This window comes from Ostrea edulis, chromosome 5 (assembly GCF_947568905.1).
Source record: "Ostrea edulis chromosome 5, xbOstEdul1.1, whole genome shotgun sequence".
Lineage (NCBI taxonomy): Eukaryota > Metazoa > Mollusca > Bivalvia > Ostreida > Ostreidae > Ostrea > Ostrea edulis.
This window is the reverse complement of record NC_079168.1, coordinates 50,492,245-50,515,886: the sequence shown is the minus strand read 5'-3', so window position 1 is coordinate 50,515,886 and position 23,642 is coordinate 50,492,245. Positions and strand designations below refer to the sequence as shown.

At 34.4% G+C, this 23,642-nt stretch overlaps 1 protein-coding gene and 1 long non-coding RNA gene across 5 annotated transcripts in view; one reads left to right on the top strand and one right to left on the bottom strand.

The window, feature by feature from the left end:
• The window catches only part of LOC125650409 (zinc finger protein 62 homolog), a 29,316-nt gene extending 5,674 nt beyond the window's left edge, over positions 1 to 23,642 (bottom strand). The window contains exons 1-4 of one of the 4 annotated variants that reach the window (XM_056164722.1): positions 17,317 to 17,973; positions 6,535 to 7,135; positions 3,819 to 4,516; positions 1 to 1,231 (exon numbers count right to left, since the gene is read on the bottom strand). The exon at positions 1 to 1,231 is cut by the window's left edge and continues 5,674 nt beyond it. In XM_056164722.1, coding sequence (XP_056020697.1) covers positions 3,828 to 4,516; positions 6,535 to 7,114 — 1,269 coding nt within the window. In that variant the 5' untranslated portion in view covers positions 7,115 to 7,135; positions 17,317 to 17,973 and the 3' untranslated portion in view covers positions 1 to 1,231; positions 3,819 to 3,827. Of the gene's footprint in view, positions 4,517 to 6,534; positions 7,136 to 17,316; positions 18,035 to 23,545 lie in introns of those variants that run through there. The other 3 variants (XM_056164721.1, XM_048878705.2, XM_048878704.2) reach the window with 3 other exon arrangements.
• LOC130054562 (uncharacterized) lies at positions 10,854 to 18,248 on the top strand. The gene is made up of 2 exons (XR_008802854.1): positions 10,854 to 11,528; positions 17,978 to 18,248. It is a non-coding gene; the product is annotated as an uncharacterized LOC130054562 (long non-coding RNA).

Genomic DNA, 23,642 nt, shown 5'->3' with positions numbered 1-23,642 from the left:
TGATTAAGTCACATAATGGAGTGATATACATGAAACAACCTTAAAAGTTTATAAAATATAATGTTCAACCACATTAAAACTCATCTAGATGCATTTTGCAATATGGTCATGTGATTTCAACAAAGTCATATGAGTATCCTCACCAGATGGTATTATATGTTCACGTAACAAATACCTATTGACTCAGGAAAACAACATTTATTATCAACATTAATCTGGTATGTCATCTTAAAAATACATGATAATTAACCGATTACTAAAGTGATTAATTGCATAGTTGTAAACAATTAATGTTCATGTATGGTATGAAAATTACAAAAGTCATAAAAATAGTAAGTACATTTTGCAAATAAATTAAAAATAACTGAATGCTAATTACTCATATTCAGTGTTTCAGAACAGTTTTCTGTTCGATGACAATATGATTTTCATCTAATAAGATTTGTATACACTATGGCACGTCGACTGGCAATACTTCTTTCATAAAAACCATTTTTTAGAGTTGAAATGAACTTTAAGAAACATTAAAACTCCTTCAAATATACACACAATAATTTTTTTGGTACATTTACAAATGCTACCAAAAACATTCAATTCACATAGGAATGAAATTTTTTTTTTTCATGTGAATTGTCCTACATTTACATATCCTTTTTCTGGTAGCCATTAAATTTCCTGACAGATACTTAATGCATTTTTTATTTTAAGGTAGCTCATTACATCAAATCTTATACTTTTTAAGACACCTCATCACATGATGCAAATTTATATGTTTTGTGAAATTTATTTGTATTGATCTATTTGTTTGTCTATCATCGTAGCTCAGTAGATAAAGTATTGGTTTAGTGACCTACAGATCTCGAGTCCCCCCCCCCCCAAAGTCTTTTTTTTTAAATCCAAAATTGCATATTTCCTACCTTTTTGACACATGTACTTATTACCAAATTTTATCTTTCATGATTAAATCACTTTGTGTTGATCTTAGAAACTTTTTCAAGATGTAGTGAGCAACCTTAATATAAAATTCTGTTTTTATCGAATGGTACTTTTTTAAAGCAAATAGTGGACAATTTCATTGATTTTTCATACACTCATATGAAAAAATATTTGATTAATTTGTGTAAAAATTTATGTAATTTGCATATACACAAAAAACTGTAGTTCCCTAAGCAAATAGCACTGGAATGTTTCTCAATATATTCTTCTCTGAGGATAATTTTAACTGGACAACCTAAAAAATAATAGGCATTGTACGCTTTAGATCAAGTAAAATAAATTAAGTACATATTCTTAAAAAATTATATGATATTGTCTGAGTAGTACATGTTTAAAAAATTCAAAGAGCTCCACAAGGCGGGTCATATCCCCTTGCAACGAGTGTCTACAAGCTTTTCCTATGAAGATTCAAATCTTGTAGTGACCTTGACCTTTGACCCCAAAATCAATAAGGTTTTTCCTCTCTTGATAACAAAGCTACACATGAAGTATAATATTAGTCAAGCAAAAATGTGGCCTATAGTGCGTCTACAAGCTCAGTATTACCCACATACTCACTCACACACAAACGGTCCTGTTACTATATATATATATATATCCCTTCTTGGAATGAATTGCGATGGGATAATAATCTAAATGGTATTGTGTAAGTATAACTTAATTCTAAAAAAATTTGTGAGACTTTGTAACCAGTTTGCAAAGGAACACAAAACAATTTGAAGACTAGCTGTAATGGAAAGTGCACAATTTTGTACAAATTTCACTGAAATTGGAAAAAAATGTAATTTATAGGTCACAGCAAACTCATAATAAATATTGAAAGTGAAAGTAGAGGTGATTAAAGAAAAGCACAAACAACACATTTTACGATATCATATGAAAAGAAAAATGCATTTTTGTTATCGTTCAGACCATATACATTATTAAAGCACTCCATATATGTAGATATCTTATGAATTACTATGGACATTACCCCGGTATTCATATTTGAATATGAAAGGGAAAACAACTTCCAATTTCATTATTCTATGTGTACGAGTTTTCTTATTTTACAATCAAAGAAGCTTCAAATAGCACATACAAAAATCTTCTGAAGTGGCAATAACTTTTGAATTCCCATCTTCCCTAGTTTGTACAAATGACATTTTTTATCTTCAAGGTAGCGAACATTAAGTCTTTATCAAAGATAACAAAATAATAGTCATGATTTTCAACAAGAGCCTCATCCATTAATTGCTCACATAAGCAGTAATTGCTGCAACTTTAAAACTCTACATTGTATTTTGGATCAACCCTGGCTTAGATTTCTTGAAAAAATCTCAAACATAAGTTTGAGTTTTCTTCTATTTGAGCAGTCAAAATTTAAGTAAAATCTAAGACTTAAGTCTACCTTTCAAATTAAGGTGATATTTGAATTGTTTATTTTATGTTTCTTCCAGAATTTTTCACTCATACTGAGACCTCAACAGCTTTAGATGAGTGTCACGTTTAGACACGCGGGCTTGTAGCTTTAGATGAGTGTCACATTTAGACACGCAGGCTTGTAGCTTTAGATGAGTGTCACATTTAGACATGCGGGCTTGTAGCAGTGAGGGTTTTTTAATGACAGGAATTTGGTTTCTGAGTCCTCATCCTCCGGTGATTCTCACTCTAAATGAGAAGTCCAGGTGTGAAGAGTTGAAAGACAGACAAAAAACAAACTTTGTCAAGAAAAACACACTTGACCTTTCAGCTCAGGTGAGCTATATATTTTCAGCACAATCCACTTTCCACTCTAAAATGGGATTACTACATTGTACATACAAATTTATATCCTTGAATACCTAACACCCATGAACGTAATGAAGTTACAGAATCTTTAAAGACGACCTCTCAGTCATATGTATTTCTTTTGTAACTGACAATCTACAGAAAAATATTGGGTTGATAAAGCTCACAGACAGTAGGGTAAATGGTTTTTCGAGTAACCACTCTTTGATTTTGTTGAGGACCTTATCATTATAAAGAAATATTACACAGTATGTAAAAAATGATAGTGCTATAAATATGCCAGCTCTGGCTCGTACTCGCCAGTTTCACTGTAAATAACATTCAACTACATCACTAATAAAGGAGCACTATCTTAATGTACAAAAAAGAAATTTTTTTTACAAACATTAACAAATTCATAAACATGATTTCTTTCAAATCCACTGTTTCAGCACACTGCTAGATATGGGTTTGTTACTAACCATCCACAAAAAATATGGTTGGCAATCACATGATGTATTCTAGCAAATGACAGTGACAGTTTAGTCAGTGGCAAAATGAAGACATAAAAACTACTGGGCAGAAAGCCAGATGGATGCATCAAAATTCATAGACACCACAGTTGCCAAAATGGACATTAAAAATGCTCTGGAATGCCATAGTTTTCAATATATACTCCAACTAAACTACTCAATTAAAAAAAAAAAGGTAAATTTAAGCACTCATTAAAAAAAGAAGTTTTGAAAGCACACAAAAATGGAATGTTATAATTTATGGAATATGAGACAACTTTAATAATGCATGCTGCAAAATACTACTCAATATCATCAATTACCGATAACAGACAATTTTCAAACTGTCCAAACTAAACAAGAAATTCTTATCTTTAATACAAATAACAAAGTTAAAATCTGTGAACTATAGAAAACACTGCAAAAACGTGAAAAATACATATTTTACACCAGCTATAATGTTAAGTATAGAAAATGGAATTCTTGAAACTTGGAAGACTTTGGGACTGTAAAACATGTGATTATCAAAGCTCAGTTATAATATCTTGGTGAACTAATCACCTCAGCCCATCAGAGCACATACTCCTGGTCCCCAGCAATGTCGTGAGCTTTCTGCAGGTGGATGCGAAGAGAAGATTCTGTATTAAAACCTTTGAAACAGACTCGGCATCTGAAATGCATTTTCAGGTGAACACCTAGTCCATTGAAGGTTGCGAAACCTCGTCCACAGAACTTGCACTTGTGGTTAAGCTGATTGAGTGCCTGAGTTTTGATCCCTGTGACCTTGTGAGTTCCAACACCTGGATTGGTCCCTTGCCCATCGGAAGGAATACTGGGAACATCCATATTCCAGTCAATATCTTTCCCATGAACACTTCTCACATGCTTTTGGAGATCATAGCAAACAGAGTATTTCTTATCGCAATGGGCACATTCGTATGGTCGAAATCGTGAATGAACGCGTTTAACATGCTGCTCCAAACTGTCGTTGCCCCAAAAGCGTTTTATGCACAAATGGCATTTGTACGGACGGTATTCCCCGTGATGCATCTTGATATGACGTTTGAGATTTCCCATGTAGGCAAAACTCTTATCACAATGCGTACATGGGTAGGAACCTTGTTCTGGCCCACCTTGGGTTGTAGATTGTGGGCTATCGGGTTCTGAACTGCCCTCAGTTTTTGATGTTGGGCTGCTTGCAGTTTTGTTGATAGGACTGCCAGGGGCACTGTTTTCTGATGGTGAGCAAGTTGGAGAATCTGGAAGGCACAAGTCTAAATCTGACTAATTATGAATTTGCATATCATGAATCATATTGTAGAACACTAAGTTTGCTACTGTAAATGGGGAAATGATTGTGGTGGTTTTGATTTCGCTATGTTCGCGGTCGGAGATTTTTCCGCGAAATTAAAACAACCGCAATCATTTTGCAAGTGTGACACAATACATTTTGAACATAGCAGTAATCAAATAAAATTTGAATTCTGCGAAAATAAAACCACAGCAATTAGATCAATATGAAAAACCGCGAACTTTTAGCACCGCGAAATTAAAACCATTTACAGTATTTTTATTGAAAGGCAATGACATGTTTTAAGCCTTAAAAGCTGCAGATGTAATGAAACAAAAGACACATGTGCAACAATGCTTACCTGAATTATCGAGAATAAAAGATTTCACTCAAATGTTTGAACACTAGTCATGCTAGTAGTGATTTTTATTGGGAAGAATAAGAGATTTTGATAGAATCCAATTGTAAACTTTCATTGTACCCTTATTGTTGCTCTGCCTCTTGCTTGATGAGGGGCCAAAGTTTGAACTGGAGTGAAATAACACTAGTCCAATAAAGATGCATGTCCATTGATGAGCAAAACTTTAACTTGTTCTTCAATAGATATGTTTTAAAAGTTTCCTTTGATTTAATCTGATGTGATACTTTGAATTCCCATTCATATGGCCTCACCCTGGTACCTCATGCCAAATTAAGGTTTGCCCTTATGCGACAGTGAAATAATTGCATGATTTAGCTTTGGGGATCTTGTTTACAATTTGGTAGAGGTCTCCCTGCTATACATCGCTTTGCATTTAGTTTTTCTTACACATGTGCAGTTGTAGAGAAGAAGATTTTTGAATAATGGTCAATTTTGGTCAGTTTTTGTCCCGCCTCTAATGCCCCAGGGGTGCAAGAATCCTGAAATTTACAATTTATGTCCCCCTTGTTCAAAAGATGCTTCATATTGAATTTGAAAAGAATTGGGGATGGTAGTTATCAAGAAGTTAAAAATTTCTATTGTTCACACATTTAATAACTGACCATTTTGGCCCCATCCTGATACCCCTACCCCTGGGATCATCAAAATTGCAATTTTGGTAAAGGACTAACTGCTCTTTCTAAATGTCCATTTAGTTTCAATTTAGTATCAATAGCACAAACAAAGTTTTACACATAAACACTATACGCCAACCCTAGGGTCAGAGCCCCTACCCCGGGGATCACGAAATTTACAATTTTGGTAGAGGCCTCTCTGCTCTACATCGCTATGCATTTAGTTTTTCTTCCACATGTGCGGTTCTACAGAAGAAGATTTTTAAAATTCGGTCCAGAAATTTACAATTTATGTCCCCCTTGTCCCAAAGATGCTTCATATACCAAATTTTAAAAGAATTGGAATGGTAGTTATGAAGAAGTTAAAAATGTTCAATTTTTAACACATGATGACGGACGACAACCAATTGCAATAGGTCACCTAAGTAAACTCTGGTGACCTAAAAAAGTGCAGAAAACTGATAATTAATGGTATTTTTCTATGTCCAAGGGCCATAACTCAGTGAAAATTCAATGGACTGAAACAAACTTGATCTGTAACTTGTTATGGCAAAGCAATGTACCAAATATAAAACAAATATTTGCAAGAACAGAGAAAAAAAGTGTGGAAAACTGATTTGCAGGACTGATGAACAGACGGACAGAGTGTAAACCTAAAGTCCCCTACTGACGAAGTCGAAAAGATGTACTTCAGTCTTTGGGTGAAAGCTTACAATTTAACAACCTCTGTATATTTTGCAACATCTATATATATTGACTTTTGTTACATTGACTTCATTTGCTAATTAAGAATCAATCAGAAATATTTTAAAAACTTACTCAAGAGCAAACCTTTATTCTCAGTACTCAAAATATATAAATCCACAGATCATACAAAATAGATCTACAACAGCATACCTCGTAACATGTTTATCAGTAACTACATGAAAGGAATTAAGAAAGTAACCTTACATGTCTCGGGATTGCGAGTTTCCTCTGCAACAAGTCCTCCTGCTGTGGAAGACTCAGACACTGAATGTCTGGTCTGTTTGCAAGGACTTCCCTCTTTCTGTAACATCATTTCCTTATAGTAACCCAGCAAAACCTCCCTGTCAGACACACATTCCATCCCCATATCGTCTGGTACACAAACAGGAATTTTCAGTTTTCTCTTGGATCCAGACTTGGAGTACATTAAAAATTCCTGAGCTCGGTCTTTCAATTGCTGAGGTGTCAAAGAAAAATAACCAACCTCCTCCTGATCTTGTTCTGTATCATGCTGCCGATCTTGGCTAATGGTTGAATCATGCGGCTGCTGTGAACTTGGTATTGACTCCTGGTTTACCTCAGAAGAAGACCGTTTTGGACTCATGTGCAGGTCCAATGGAAGACAAGGAGACTCTGGCCGGATCACGGGTAAAGATAACATCGCCCCTTGGGATCTAACCATCTCTGTGAAATTGGGCAGAAGTTCCTCACCCAACTTCCGGACAGTTTCAGGCTTAAGTAGGCCATTTAAGGTCAGTGATGGGTCATTCAATAAATCAGTCATCTTGGTACATCCATGAAGAAACTGAAATTACATGTACATATAAAAATATTTGTTCACTCACTGTCTCTAATAATTCATTACATATACACAAACACACATATATATCACATATGAGAGCGAGAAAGAGATATTCAAGAGGTTCATTTCTGAATTTTGGGGTATTGTCAATTTTTTAGAAAGTATATTTTTGATTTCTACATTGAAGGGGAGTCATGAAATCAAAAAGAAAAACTTAACAATGCTTGTCAATGAGCTATAGTGTGTTAAACTTAACCTTTCTGCACTTAATATTTACTTGCGATTTATTCGTATAAAGTCGATTTGTCTATTAGTCTCAACACAACATAAGCAACACAAATTAATCATTACATCAAATAAATACATACATATGTCTTCTAACAATACAGATATAAACACGTTTAAAGGTCAAGTACGGTGATTTTCCTAAAACTTGAGTTTTATACAGAAAAATGTCTGTCGTACACTTATGGATTAATTTCCATGGCAATTTTGATAAAAATCACTTGGCGTGAATTACACAGCGCTATCAAACTTTTACCTGAGCGATCGATAAATATGTTGTGACGCGAGTTATCGCTCGTAGCTTATGACGTCATCTGAGACAACTTTCGACTGCATTGATAGGGTTTTATAGTGTTTACATAGAAAAGTCCTGTATTTATAGTACAATGCGCTGCTTTGAACTGCAATGTGAAATCGGGACAGGGATTAAGTATATTTCTTTTCCCAAAAGATACTAAATTTCGAAGAATTTGGATACTGAAACTGAAAAGAGACACTGAGATTTGTGACAAGCCACGAGGATCTGTGAGTGACACTTTAATTAACGAGGATCAGGTTTCCATCAACCCTGACGCATCATCCTGTTTGACTCCAAACAAAGTGCAAAGTGATGATTAACTGGACATCCTACAAAACAAGTGGAGGGATGTATTTTAATTATATAAAAAGTTCAACCCCAAAAGGGGGGATGCACGCAATCCACCCCTCTCTACATCCACCACTGAATGCTTTAATGCGACATTGTATTCAATGGGTTTGCAATTGCACATAAAAATTAATGTCACCCATTACCTAGTTCGAATTGATGTTATTTCTTTTATTAAATGAAATATCTTTCGAATATTGTCGTACTCATACTATATTTATAAGGGACTCATCGTCATCATTTCATTTCTTCACTATTTATATATTGAAAAAATAAAATATAGTAAAAATGGAAATGAATTTAATTTTAAAAACCCATTTTGATAAAATCTTATTTATTGCGAGGTCAGTCCAATTTCCAAAGCTTTTTTTTTTCAAGTTCATTATTAAGGCAAAATTTCACACCTCAAAATGCTATAATTCGTTAACTTTGTGCTGTAATATATCAATTTCGCATTTGACGTGTGTTGTGAAGAAATTACATGTACTAATTGGCCTAATTTACATTTTATGATATTGTATCTACATGTAGATGTAAAACTTATACGGTACCAATTTTGATGCACCAGATGCGCATTTCGACAAATAATGTCTCTTCAGTGATGCTCAACCGAAATGTTTGAAATCCGAAATAACTGAAGTTTTAGAGCTAAATATAGCCAAAAACAGCGTGCCAAACAAGTGGAGCCAAATTCGTCCAAGGATAAGAGCTATGCATGAGGGAGATAGATGTTGGTTTTTTTTAAAAAGGGGGGGGGGGGAGGTTACAAATAACGTTGTGCACAATAAGTTTTTTTCTTTTGTCTTTTGTTTTTCTTTCTTCAAAAAGGCATTTTTCAGTTAAATATATATCTAGCTAAACACATAATTTGAATCTAATCAATCTCATACAAATAAATCCCATAATAAAAAAAAATACAAACGTGAGAGTCAATCTAGTTAAATACGCTCACAATCGCTACAATAGAGTATACGGCGAGTATCTATGAAGTCTGATTTTGATTTATAGCCTCGATTGTGTAAAATACAAAGGTTATCTTTTGATAGAACATTTTTTTCCAATATTATTCCCAATTTTCTATGGACTGGCCCGGTAAATAATTTCTAAATGAGATTCCAATGAGATATTTGTCGAACATATAAATGTATATATCATATAAATATTACTATCTGATGGTTTCGAAACGGGTGTAGGTACAAACATTATAAAGGTTGAATCCCTAAACTCAAGTGTATCTACGGTATTTCATCGTCACTATCCATGGTGCTAATAAAACTGGCAATTTCTCACAGAAAATAAAACGATGATATACAGGCGTAAACAACTACAATTGTCTCAGATGACGTCATAAGAAAGGGTGACAATCCCTTCATTCGTTTCTATAAACAACGATTTTGGAATAGGTATTTTGCGCATTTACCTGGATTTTAAAAGAAAATAAACACATCAATAAACTTTTCAAAACGGGTTTTAATGAATTATAAACTTTATTTTCAAATCTATTTTTATTACACTTGACCTTTAAAGCTAGTAGATTGGAAATAAATAATGACCTTTTTATACACAAATGGTACAAAATATGCCCATTGGACAGTGAAATTCAATCCGTAAGCACATTATGCACTATGAATTGATATCACACACATTCTGAATAGAAAAGCCTTAAGTAGGTCATGTGCACCAATCCATCTGACATATGAACTGATTATGTATTTCTCTGATAGGGAGGTTGCAATATCTGTATCCATGATGAGAAGAAGTCTGACAACTGACCTGACCATTAAGGCCATGGATATTGTCATAATCATTATGCACAAAACATTGTCATATAATACAAAAGATCAAAGGATATTTTTGCTGCGGTGGGAAGAATTTTTTTTTCTAAGATTTTCACTATCTAGCCAGATTGGACTCACCCTAGACCTGGCACGGTACAATGTATTTCGCAATTTTTAAATTACATGGTCACGTAATAAGCGCGTAAATTTCCCCCACGTGTATAGTTTGAGATATTTTATATCCCCCCCCCCAAAGCATAATGTTGGACATGGAAAATGTTTACTTAACCCCCAGTGTAAATAACCTCTTTTACAGTAAATTTTTCCTTTAATACTTTATTTCAGATTTCATTGTTTATTACCCATGAGTTAAGAGGAATCCGAAGCATAGAGCAAGATTTTTCAAGACTGCATCATCTTTTATATAATCATAGGTTTTATAGTAACCCCATCCCTCCGAGGTCCCAGTAACCATGAAATTTACAGTTTTAGTTCCCCTCACCCTAAAAGATGTTTCAGATCAATTATGATGACAGTGATATGTTCCAATGTTAACAGACGATGGACGATGACTGCATGAAACCATCAATTTCAACAGAGTGACTGGACTTAAATCAGGTGACCCAAAAACTTATACAGCTTGTAACTGTCAACACATGCTAAAAATGAAAGTACATAGTCTAAAAGATGTCACAATAAAACTTTTTATTGTGTTTAATGAACATTAATTGTATTCAGGGCCATCAATTTCCCTAAAATGGGTCCGATAAAAGGATACTTCCCTGTTGGAAAATGTGCAAAAATTTCCCAATTAATAGTTTAGAAATTGACAATGTAAGTACGATGCGTTTCTCAAATGATCACCTATTGTCAAAATACAGAGATTTCAAAACTACACTCCATGTACTCTGATTGGGAGAGTGGGGGGGGGGGGGGGGTGTACAGAATAAATGTATATTTCACTGAGTGAGAGTCTAGTGGTCTTTATATTTAAAAAAAGAGAGAGGGAAACTTCATTAACTGTAGAAGAAAAAAACAACCTAGCTTGGATGATTATATGTTAATCAAAAACTACCCAATCTGAACAAATAATTCCAATTAAAGTCCCCAAAACTGTCCCAACAGTCCTGGTATTGTTGTGATCTTGAATTCACGAGAGCATCTTGCTGTGATCATTGGATTTATTTCTTCCATGTTGTGTTTATGTTAAAAGTCTGACTATACAGCCAGATATTTCAATAAAAATGATAATAAACTGGACAGATAGACATTGAATATTTCAAGTGATTCCTACTTGTGTGCCATGTGCCTCAGGCCACACAGTATATCAGCACTCAACAATTTAAATGCATGGCTATATATATCATGAACAATGTGACCTTCACATTGCTTTACCTAGAACTAGCTTTTTCCACGAATTTGTCAACTTGCTGGTATTAATAAAATTTTAGTACACAGTAATATCTTGTTGAAGGAGTGTTGGTGTATTCAAGAAAATGTTTGGGAAAGTAGAATGTGACATTAAGATGTATCCCTATTCCCTGTGCTTTGAATAGTTTACCCCCATGCAGCATTCCCAACAAGTCAGGGAGTTATAGGGCACATGATATTTGGACTTTTAACAGTTTTTCAGGTAACATATGGATAACCCTCTTCATATGAGATTTGGATTTCTCTGTAAACCTGTGTAAGTATTCATATTTTAAAAATGCACATATTTTTCTTTTTCATCTGAAGCCCATCAAAATATAGAAATACAATATGTTGATATATCATATGTATATAATTACAAGCCTTATGTTTAGTGTCTATACTGAACTCATTTGTGGGAAAAGAGTGGAGTTACCTTGTCACAATGCATGTATAGACACTGTTACATGCATCTGATTGATTGATTGATTGAATATTGTTTAACGTCCTGCTGAGAATTTTCACTCATATTGAGACGTCACCACTGCCGCACAAAGTGCCGGTGAAGGGCAGCAAAATTTAGGCCTATGCTTGGTGCTTACGGCCTTTGAGCAGGGAGGGATCTTTATCGTGCCACACCTGCTGTAACACAGGGCCTCAGCTTTTGTGGTCTCATCTGAAGGACCGCCCCATTTAGTTGCCACTTACAACCAGCAAGGGGTACAAAGAACCTACTCTAACAGGATCACATGCATCTGTAAACTAATTCAAATGCCCAATATTTGATCTATAAATCCCCCCCCCCCCCAAGTTTACAATGCAGTGAATTAAAACTGGTTTTCTTCAGTGTTCTCTTAATTCTTCCTTGGGCCAAAACTTTCAAATTCCAAGCCTTATAATCTCTCCACTCCTATCCCAGTGCTTTCCAGCTGAGTTACTGCAATCTTTCTGTTGACCAATTTACAAGAAATAATAATTATTAATCTTCATAAATTTGCATTCAAAAACAAAAGCAGCTATCCTAAGAACAGTATATTTGTTTTAACAATTCCACATAGCAAGTCAAATGTGTAATAGATTTTAGTGTTCTTACGGACAGAAGTTTTCACCTTGTCTGAACTACAGAAACATTTCCTTATCTGAGCAGGTAATAATGTCACTAATGATTAATGTTTGACTCTCAGGACTAAACTCGTATCACACAATATATGCAATAAATGTACTGATCACATTTTCATTATGATCAGACAACAATGTGTTTATTTCCAAAGGCATGTGCAATCACTGAGAAAAGTTTGAAACATGTTGAATGAAAACTGTATTACGAGTGCATACTACACAATATAAAGTCTTTTTTAAAAGTTCGTAAGTTAAAAATAAAAACACTGGAGAGATAGTTTTACACAAAAGCATCGGGACACAGACAGATGGGCACGGTGATTAGCAATGAGGTGTCATGACTTAAATTTGGTGAAAAAAAAAGATTGTCGGGGACATACATGTACATTGCTGCTGGGCCGGGGGTTTAAAGTGAGAATAGCATAAAATTAATGTAGGTTTTCCAAAAGTGTCACAAAATTTGAAGCATCAACTTTAAATTCAAACCACATGCTACAGTTGGAATTTTATTGTTTCTGTGACAGGCTTACAGCAATGTATTGTTTGTCACATTTCAAGGTTTTCAGAATTATCATGACATACATAACAATGTTAAAGCCCACAGAATCTAATTTTAATCAACAACGTATACATGTGCATACTCAATGCATCAGTGAATTTGTACAAAACAAACCAGACCTAGAATCACAGAGTATATTAGCAATGAAAGTGCCACCACCAATACAAAGTTCATTTATATATTAAATTTATGAATTCTATCCTATCCAATGACAGTGGCAGATCTAGAAGGGGGGGGGGGGGGGGGTTACAGGGGTTACAACCCCTCCCCTTTGTTTGAATTTTTGGCCATTTTGTGGTCTTCAACTCCTTGATCCTTTCTTGGGTGGAAAAGGTACAAACTTCAGTGGTAACCCTTCGAATTTGGTTGATTTTTCTTTAAAACAAAAAGTCATTTTGCTGTCTTCACACCCCCCCCCCCCCTTCTTGGATGGAAAAGGTAAAAACTTGGGTTGCAACACATACGCACACACAGTCCTCTCTGACAATTTTCTGGATCCATCACTGAATTATATAAATCTGTCAACAAAATAATTGATGCTCACAAGCTTGAATGTTGTATTTCATTTCATAAGCAAAGTGCATGCAACTTCACAAAAGATGTTCATTTTAATATATCATTTCCATTGTTGATCTAGTGTTGCCGAGTTGAATATGTCGTCATGTGAGGTTCTTCATACAAATGAATAAATTAGACTCCAAAACATTAATCGTTTTTCGTTAAGAACACTAACAAGAGGCCCATGGGCCACATCGCTCACCTGAGTCACCTTGGCCCATATCTGAAGACTTTCCATATATATTTGCATGTAAAACCTTGGTCCCTATTATGGCCCAAACTACCATTAGCAAACTTGAATCTACACTATGTCAGAAAGCTTTCATGTAAATGTCAACTTCTTTGGCCCAATGGTTCTTAAGAAGAAGATTTTTAAAGCTTTTTCCTATATTTGTATGTAAAACTTTGACCCCCCCTCCCCACTTGTGGCCCCATCCTACCCCCCAGGGGCCATGATTTGAACAAACTTGAATCTGCACTATGTCAGAAAGTTTTCTTGTAAATATCAGCTTTTCTGACTCAGTGGTTATTGAGAAAAAGATTTTAACTATATATTTGTATGTCAAACTTTGATCCCCCTTGTGGCCCCATCCTACCCCCGGGGGCCATGATTTGAACAAACTTGAATCTGCACTATGTCAGAAAGTTTTCATGTAAAAATCAGCTTTTCTGGCTCAGTGGTTCTTGAGAAGAAGATTTTTCCTATATATTTGTATGTAAAACTTTGATCCCCTATTGTGGCCCCATCCAACCCCCGGGGCCCATGATTTGAACAAACTTGAATCTGCATTATGTCAGGAAGCTTTCATGTAAATCTCAGCTTTTCTGGCTTAGTGGTTCTTGAGAAGAAGATTTTTCCTATATATTTGTATGTAAAACTTTGATCCCCTATTGTGGCCCCATCCAACCCCCGGGGCCCATGATTTGAACAAACTTGAATCTGCATTATGTCAGGAAGCTTTCATGTAAATCTCAGCTTTTCTGGCTTAGTGGTTCTTGAGAAGAAGATTTTTTAAAGTTTTTCCCTATATATTTGTATGTAAAACTTTGATCCCCCCTTGGGGCCCCATCCTATCCCCGGGGCCCATGATTTGAACAAACTTGAATCTGCACTATGTCAGAAAGTTTTCATGTAAAAATCAGCTTTTCTGGCTCAGTGGTTCTTGAGAAGAAGATTTTTCCTATATATTTGTATGTAAAACTTTGATCCCCTATTGTGGCCCCATCCAACCCCAGGGGCCCATGATTTGAACAAACTTGAATCTGCATTATGTCAGGAAGCTTTCATGTAAATCTCAGCTTTTCTGGCTTAGTGGTTCTTGAGAAGATTTTTAAAGTTTTTCCCTATATATTTGTGTGTAAAACTTTGATCCCCCTTGGGGCCCCATCTTATCCCCCCCGGGGGGGGGGGGGGGGCATGATTTGAACAAACTTGAATCTGCACTATGTCAGAAAGTTTTCATGTAAAAATCAGCTTTTCTGGCTCAGTGGTTCTTGAGAAGAAGATTTTTCCTATATATTTGTGTGTAAAACTTTGATCCCCTATTGTGTAAGTTGCCTTTTCCCTGAGATAGGATGGTCTCAGAAACTCTGGATATCACCTGGATATCATCTTTTAAGAAATAATACAACGATAGTAATTAGCAAATGTACCCACTGTCATCACATTTTACGTCATAATTTACGGAAGAGTTTGACAAAGGGAAATAACTCTTGGGGAACTCGGAACTTCCGTATTAGGCTCGTACATTTGTGCATGCATGCACAAGCTGACTTTCCTCATAGCATCCAGTTCTCATAACCTTGATTATATATTTTCTGCAATCAACTTGAATTTACATTATATTAGGACTCTTGTATATTGTATCCCTGTGATTCTTATTAAAGAATTTTCTTATATATGTATTCCGACAGAAAAAAAAATATTTGAACCCTTCTTTGGTCCCATCCTACACGAAAATGTATAATGTGAACATGCAATTATGAATCTGAGCACAACAAGAGGGTATATGGATTTCATATACTGTATCCTTATGGTTCTAGAAATGTAGATTCCTGAAGAATTCTCTTATATTTTACTATGTAAAATTTTACACCCCATTTGTGCCCGCTTGGGCTCCTGGGCTCAAGGTTTGAACAAATTCAAATCTTCACTACATGAGGAATCAAAGCTTTTCTAGTTTAGTGGTTTTTGAGAAGAATTTTTTTCAAATGCACGTTATTTTCACTGTTTCTCAATTATCTTCCCTTAGATGAGACAAGATCCTTAATTTGAAAAAAAAAAATTGAAATTAGCCCTGTGGTTCAATCTCCAGAAGTAAAAAATTGCATAGCTCACACAAAGACAAACTTCAATCAGAACAATTCAGCATCAAGCTCTGGTGAAGAAACAAATTGAATTTAATGAATAGGGCCATAACAATTGTAACAGTGAGTCAGCTATAACATAAGTTAAACATGTTAAACTTTAACTATAGAAAAATTAACACATTAATTAATTTCATATCAATGGCAAAGCAGAACAAAAAAGTGCAATGAAACAAAGTGGATTTGATGATGGATGGCAAACTTAAAGTCTAGCTCATCTGTTTCATCTATATATATCATTTTTGTACAAAGTGAAATTAATAGACAGCTCAAACAAGTTACAACTATACTTCCTATACTGATTGATTTTGAAAGTGATATAATTTAACTAAAAACCAAGCAGTTATATAATGCTGCCCAATTCTCATCAAATAATATTCAACATCTTTCACCAAGATTTTGTTTGTTCATGAAATAAAAAAAAAAAAAAAAAAAGATTTTACTTCATACAAAACTGTTTTTACTGCTTTTATAGCTTATATTTTCAGCATTAACTGGTGTGTGCATGCATGTACAGTGATTGTACACCAATGGCTAGAAAATGGGGGATTTCATCCTATTTTTGTCCTATATCTTAGAGTGATCTGCATTTGCTAAACTCACTTTCAAGACCATAAATTTGATTTTGCCCATGCAGGTATATCAAATGCATTGCAGGTACATGTGTCAACTTTTGCCCTGAATCACACATCCAAGTATTGAAGTTTCATACATACATCTGACAAACATGAATGAATGCAAGCATATTTTTCTTTATGTACTTGTCAATACCATATACACTGAAAATTTGAGTGAAATGTTTGTAGCACAATTACATATATATATGTGTTTGAGCAATTGATTTACTATATAACCAGGTATCCTATTTACAATTTATCCATGCTGACTGATACACTACATCTATGTACAACATCTGTCATGATATAAAATACACCTGTATTGTGAATGTGTCAAGCGATTACTTTGAATAACGGTATTCTGAATGTTCCATCTGTTGTTGTCACCTACTGAAAAAATGATCAACGTCTCCAAGGTGGGAGAACAATTTCTCAGCCCAATAATATTGGATCCACCTCTTATGAAATCGTTAAATCCCTGTGTCATCCACATGTTTTGGGTTTTATTTTTTGTTGTTGTTAGAATTACAATGAGTGTACGTAATTGAATACAGTAAAATTGAATGTTACACAATGTACTAAATGCCAGGGACAGCTAAGTAACCATATTTTGTTAGTATTTCTAAAGCTCTCTAAGGCCAATAGAGAGAGTCAGAAATATTTTTAAATGCATGTTTTCTTAATAGTAGCATATTGTTGTTAAAGAAAAGAAATAAAAAACAGCTGTTATGTTTAAATTATTTTCGTGACTCTAAAACATTTAAGACTTGACTACCAAATAAAATGCCTGATTTCAGTAAAAACACAATCATTACAAATTCAAACAAAATAAAATAATCACTTACTTGTTGTATTTATAGTAATAAATCATATATATAGGAAAATATTTCATTACAATTCATATCCAATCATATTTAACCATCCTAATGGAGGCCTTGTTTATTTCGTGAGGTGTATGGTGAACAGCATTATTTACCTTTAAATTTCTGGAAACTTTGCCAAGACATTAAAGCTTCTTAATTTTCAAGGAAGTTTTTAACTGGAAATCCTGCCTAGAAAAAAATCTTTAAAAGGCTGCACACATGACTAGTCTTGAAAAATAAAATATGACCTCCTCCTTTTATTTCAGAATGAATACATTATACACAACTCTTCTGTATTTGCAGGGTATCAAATAGTGGTTTAATATGATCTCATTTCATCATGATTCAACATGCACAAACTTAATATTCACAGTACAACTGGTATATATACTGTACTAAGTATTTTTTTTCCAATACTGTCATTTTTGAAAGCTATTTTACTCCATATCCTTAACCAGTGGGGAAAAAAGCTGCCACACATAAAAATGATACACAACATTATTGCTGATAAGTAATTATTTTCCATTTATATGATGTGTAGACATAAGAGACATGCATGTACTGTCAGCATGTGACCAACCTAGACAACATATTTATAAACATTCACCTGATTCTGTAATGAAATCTGACTCTTTACTTGTAGATATACCTTTCGTCCTTTCTCAAATGGCTACCAACAGAAAAAGGCAACACACTTCACTGTAATGACTTGACAAACTTTATTAACTTCCATATCTCATCCATAATTATCATAAAAAATCTTCAAATCAGGCCTAAAAAAAATTGAAGTTTCCTGGATTTCCTGTAAATGCCATCCTAATCTTTGCTACATCTAAATAAACAATATCCAAGATCTTTGTATATGAATCACGTGTAAATTATGGAAAGATGTGGATAAAATCTAAAAAACTACAGTTCAGTATTTCTTTACAATGCATGCATGATCCGAAAGATGTGTAAAAGTCTATTTTCCCCACCTATTTAATCAAAAGAACAATGATCATTTAGAGTCAAAATAACAGATCTTACAGTCTTATGTAAAATAGAATGTATTAATGATTTGCCAAACATGAAGTTTACAGTTTTCAAATGATCTTCATTTTGGTAATACGATCCTAATTAAAAACAAGAGGCCCATGGGCCACATCGCTCACCTGAGTCACCTTGGCTCATATCTGAAGACTTTCCATATATATTTGCATGTAAAACCTTAGTCCCTATTATGGCCCCAACCTACCCCTGGAGGCCATGATTTTTGCAAACTTTAATCTATACACAATGTCAGAAAGCTTTTATGTAAATGTCAACTTCTTTGGCCCAATGGTTCTCGAGAAGAAGATTTGTAAAGATTTTTCCTATATTTGTATGTAAAACTTTGATCCCCTATTGTGGCCCCATCCTACCCCCGGGGGCCATGATTTGAACAAACATGAATCTACACTATGTCAGAAAGCTTTCATGTAAATATCAGCTTTTCTGGCTCAGTGCATGGTCCTTGAGAAGAAGATTTTTAAAGATTTTCCCTATATACTTGTATGTAAAACTTTGATCCCCCTTGTGGCCCATCCTACCCCCGGGGGCAATGATTTGAATAATTTAGAATCTGCACTGCATTACCTAATAAAGATTATCTATAAATTTCATCTTTTCTGGCCCAGTGGTTCTTGAGAAGAAGATTTTTTAATGACCCTACTCTATTTTTACCTTTTCATGATTATCTCCCCTTGGAAGGTGGCCTGGCCCTTTATTTTAACAATTTAGAATTACCTTTACCTAAGGATGCTTTGTGCCAACTTTGGTTGAAATTGGCCCAGTGATTTCACCCTGGGGTCAGAACCCCTACCCCGGGGATCATCAAATTTACAATTTTGGTAAAGGACTACCTGCTCTTTCTAAATATCCATTACTTTCAATTTGGTATCAATAACACTAAAGAAGATGTTATCTAAGTGTTATACACATAAACACTATATACTAAGTTTGGCCCCACCCTGGGGTCAGAACCTCTATCCCGGGAATCATGAAATTTACAATTTTTGGTAAAGGACTACATGCTCTTTCTAAATATCCATTTAGTTTCAATTTAGTATCAATAACACTAAAGAAGATGTTATTTAAGTGTTTTACACATAAACATTATATAGTAAGTTTGCCCCCGCCCTGAGGTCAAAACCTCTACCCTGGGGATCATGAAATTTATAATTTTGATGGAAGCTTTCTTGCTCTACATCACCATGCATTTAGTTTTTTTTACACATGTGCGGTTGTAGGGAAGAAGATATTTGAAAATTGGTCAAATTTGGGAAGTTTTTGCCCTGCCCCCAAGGCCCCAGGGGTGCAGAAATCCTGAAATTTAAAATTTATGTCTCCCTTGTCACACAGATGCTTCAAATCAAATTTGAAAAGAATTGGAATGATAGTTATCAAGAAGTAATTAAAAATGTCTATTGTTCACACATTTAATAACTGACTATTTTGGCCCTACCCTGATACTAAAACCCCTACCCCTGGGATCATCAAATTTACAATTTTAGTAAAAGACTACCTGTTTTTTCTAAATATCAATTTAGTTTCAATTTAGTATCAATAACACTAAAGAAGATGTTATTTAAGTGTTTTACACATACATAAACACTATACACCAAGTTTGGCCCCCCCCTGGGGTCAGAACCCCTACCCCGGGTACCATGAAAGTTACAATTTTGGTAGAGGCCATCCTGCTCTACATCACTATGCATTTAGTTTTGCTTACACGTGTGCGGTTATAGAGAAGAAGATATTTGAAAATTTGTCAATTTTGGGCACTTTTTGCCCCACCCCTAGGGGTGCTGGAGTCCTGAAATTTACAATTTTTGTCCCCCTTGTCCCAAAGATGCTTCATGCCAAATATGCAAAAGAATTGGACTGGTAGTTATCAAGAAGAAGTTAAAAATGTTCAATTGTTAACACACGACGCACGACGACAACCAATTGCAATAGGTCACCTGGCTGAGTTTACTCAGGTGACCTAAAAAGTTCAAAATCTAAGGTTATAAGAAAGAATTTTAATGTATTACCATATATATTCATATATAAGTAGTTTTTTTGTGAGTAAAATTTGGAATCTGAAGTCAATGTCTGACTCATCATCGCATGCCACGGCTGAAACCTACGCTCCTCTGTGAAAGGGAAGAGGAGTGCACGTTTCAGCCGTGGCTTGCGATGTGTCTGACTCATATGCGCATATACTACTGCCAGAAATTTTTCCTTGTTGAACAACCAGCAACATTTGAGAGTAGTTTTAATCAGTTTTGTTGGCTTAATCAATAACAAATCAACAAATAGTTTGAATGGCAAAATAACAACACTATGTACATACTAATGTGGTGTTATTAATGAAAATACTGTGAAATCATCATTGTTCATAGGGCATTGATCTTCGTGGATTTCGTGGGTCACTCTCACCCAAGAATATACGTGTACTTGAACATTTTTAATTAAATTTTTGATAATTAAAAACATAATTCCGATAAAGTTGTGTTTACATGATCTTTACACCAGTTGTTTTTCTTTCGATTAAGCTGTTAAATGTAAAAACAATGGAATTGTTCATTTTGAGCTCTTTCACAATTCAAACAAACACCAACAACATACTCAAAAGTTGATATTTTAAAGTTCAACGTGCTTGAAAGCCCCTTTGATTACTTTCGTATTCTGTGATATTTTGTAGTTATCGTTCCTAGTTCGTATCACTTACCCATGAAATTACGCCCCCACGAACTAGAAAAATTTTGCTAACCCACGAACATTGGCCCACAGTACACACACACAAGTCAATATACAACGTTTCTATTGCGAATATTTTGTGAAGAACAAGCCCAATCTATAATTTACATATGTAATCTGTATTTTCTGAATCAATGAATGGAGACAATATATCAAATATTTGCTACATATCAAAATTTGCTGTGTGGATATGTTTTGTCATTTAATTTACCTGAAATATTCATTGACAAGGGGCATGTGCCATAAGAGAAACGAAGACCACGGTATGGTCATGGTCAAACAAATAAAGGATGCACACAGTAATATTGAAAATGGTTGTTTATCATAATCAAACTACAGTAAGTGATTATTTGACCATGCTTTTTTACTAGCAGGATGGTTTGAACAGTGAGCACCTCCAGATATCTAGCTTGAGCATTAAAGCATCTCATAACTAAAAATCCAAGTTTTACATGGGGAAAATCACAATGCCGAAAAGACTTTAAAAAATTATTTTCTTATTCATTCTGTGTAAGTCAACATTGATGTTCAGAAAATATATACAACAAAGAAAAGAAAATCTTACTAGAAAATAGGTATTGAGTTGACAAGTAATTTGATGAAAAACGAAGTCTAACTTGCAAGAGCGTCACTATCAGATTCCTAAAAACTTGCATCGATTTATACACGGGTCAACTTATAATGCAAGTATACAGTAGATATGCATCATCATTACCAATTGGCTATAACATGAATAAGGACATTTTTTAGTCCAATCAACAATGACCTAGACCTTGAACATGTTGATCGAAGGTTAATTTTTTAACCATATTCACCACACAAGAACTATATGAATTATGATCTACTGAAATATCATAAATTTAAAAAAAAGGGGGGGGGGACAACATGTATAGTATTACCTTCATGAAAAAACAGAGATATAGACCTTGGAAATGTGTTATGCAAGCCAATTATATGAGCTAGGTGTTAATGGCTCTCTCTCTCTCTCAGCCAATGAAACCTGTTATGTGAGGACATTGGATCTTCACAACATCTAAGGAGTGAATACATCCATGTTATTGTAAAGGCAAAAAATGCACTATTTTAAATATCTACAAGTATAGGAACATCTATAAAAGTTTATCCGATACTCTTTTTTTGAATTGTGCAAAAATGGTTTGGAGAGTGAATATCAGATAGTAGACACATGTTCCCAAACCACTTGTCCTCACTAATCTAATATCTACACTTTTTCCGCATTCTGTAGGCTATTTTTATGTAGACAAATCATGACTGCAGAACTCTTGATGATTTGATATTGGGTGAAGGTACTACTTCTACAAGTTTAGGTAATGAAGTGTTGTTTGAGGGTAACACATAAATATGCATGCAGGTTAGTAGAATTTGCCTCAGATGGTCATGACATCGCATGTGTGGCCAGAAAAACAGAAAACCCAACACTGTTCTAAAAGTTTTCATGAAGCAAAGCAAAATGGATTTGAATTGAATTTTTCATTCCTTCAATATTTCTATTCATGAATATGTGATATGATTTATTGTCCAATGATGGACCCACAAGGGGCAATAACATAAAAAAAATTAATGATTAAAGACATACATGTATATAACAAGCATGCATAATAAAGTTTTGTTTGCACAATAATATATTCAGATTGATTGTAAGTGGAGGGAAAGCAACGATGAAGGGAAACTAGACTAGACATGACTAAATGTGAAATACATGTACCACTGCCATATGACATATAGCATATCATACATATGTAATAATATTAAAAGAATATGTATTCATATAACATGTGTAAGAAAATGTAAGACAGGGGGTAATCAATATTTGTTAAATAAAACAGATTTGTAAATCAGACACTTTCAGTCTTTCATGGAGGCAGATCCTAAACATTATAGTAATCTCACTATAACTGTTTACAATTATTTCAACTGTGGAGTTATATGTAACATTTCCTGTTTAATGTTTACCTGAGTAAATTATGCCATTATATGAATATCTTTTTCTGTCAGTCACCTTTGTAAAATCTCGTGGATATTACAGTGTTCACTATTATTAACCCCAGTATTTTTTTCAATTGTTTAAAAAGTATTATGGCATATTCAACGCATATATCTAATCAACGGTTTATATCGAAACAATATATAAAAATTTAAATCTTGTGAAAGAAGGTATCGTACGCTTGTTGGTTGCATTAGGTCTATGTGTTGACATATGCAATGGAACAACGTACGCTGATCTTTACATATCTATATGTCCGTGTTCTGTATGTTTTCCTTATAACCAATACATTTTATTATCTACCCGATCAATGTGAAGGTCACGTCACGAATCTAAATATTTCATCGTGGCAGAAAAAAAATGGGTTCACAGATAACAATTTCTAATAAGTACATTACTCAGCAAATAAAACTTCAATCTACTGTAATTTAAGAGCTGTACCTTTAGTTTTCATTCTTCTTAAGGCACTTGTAAAAACTTTTCCAAGTTTTTGTCACAAGTTCCACCCCGATAACTTTTTGGTCCGTATACCTTTTGT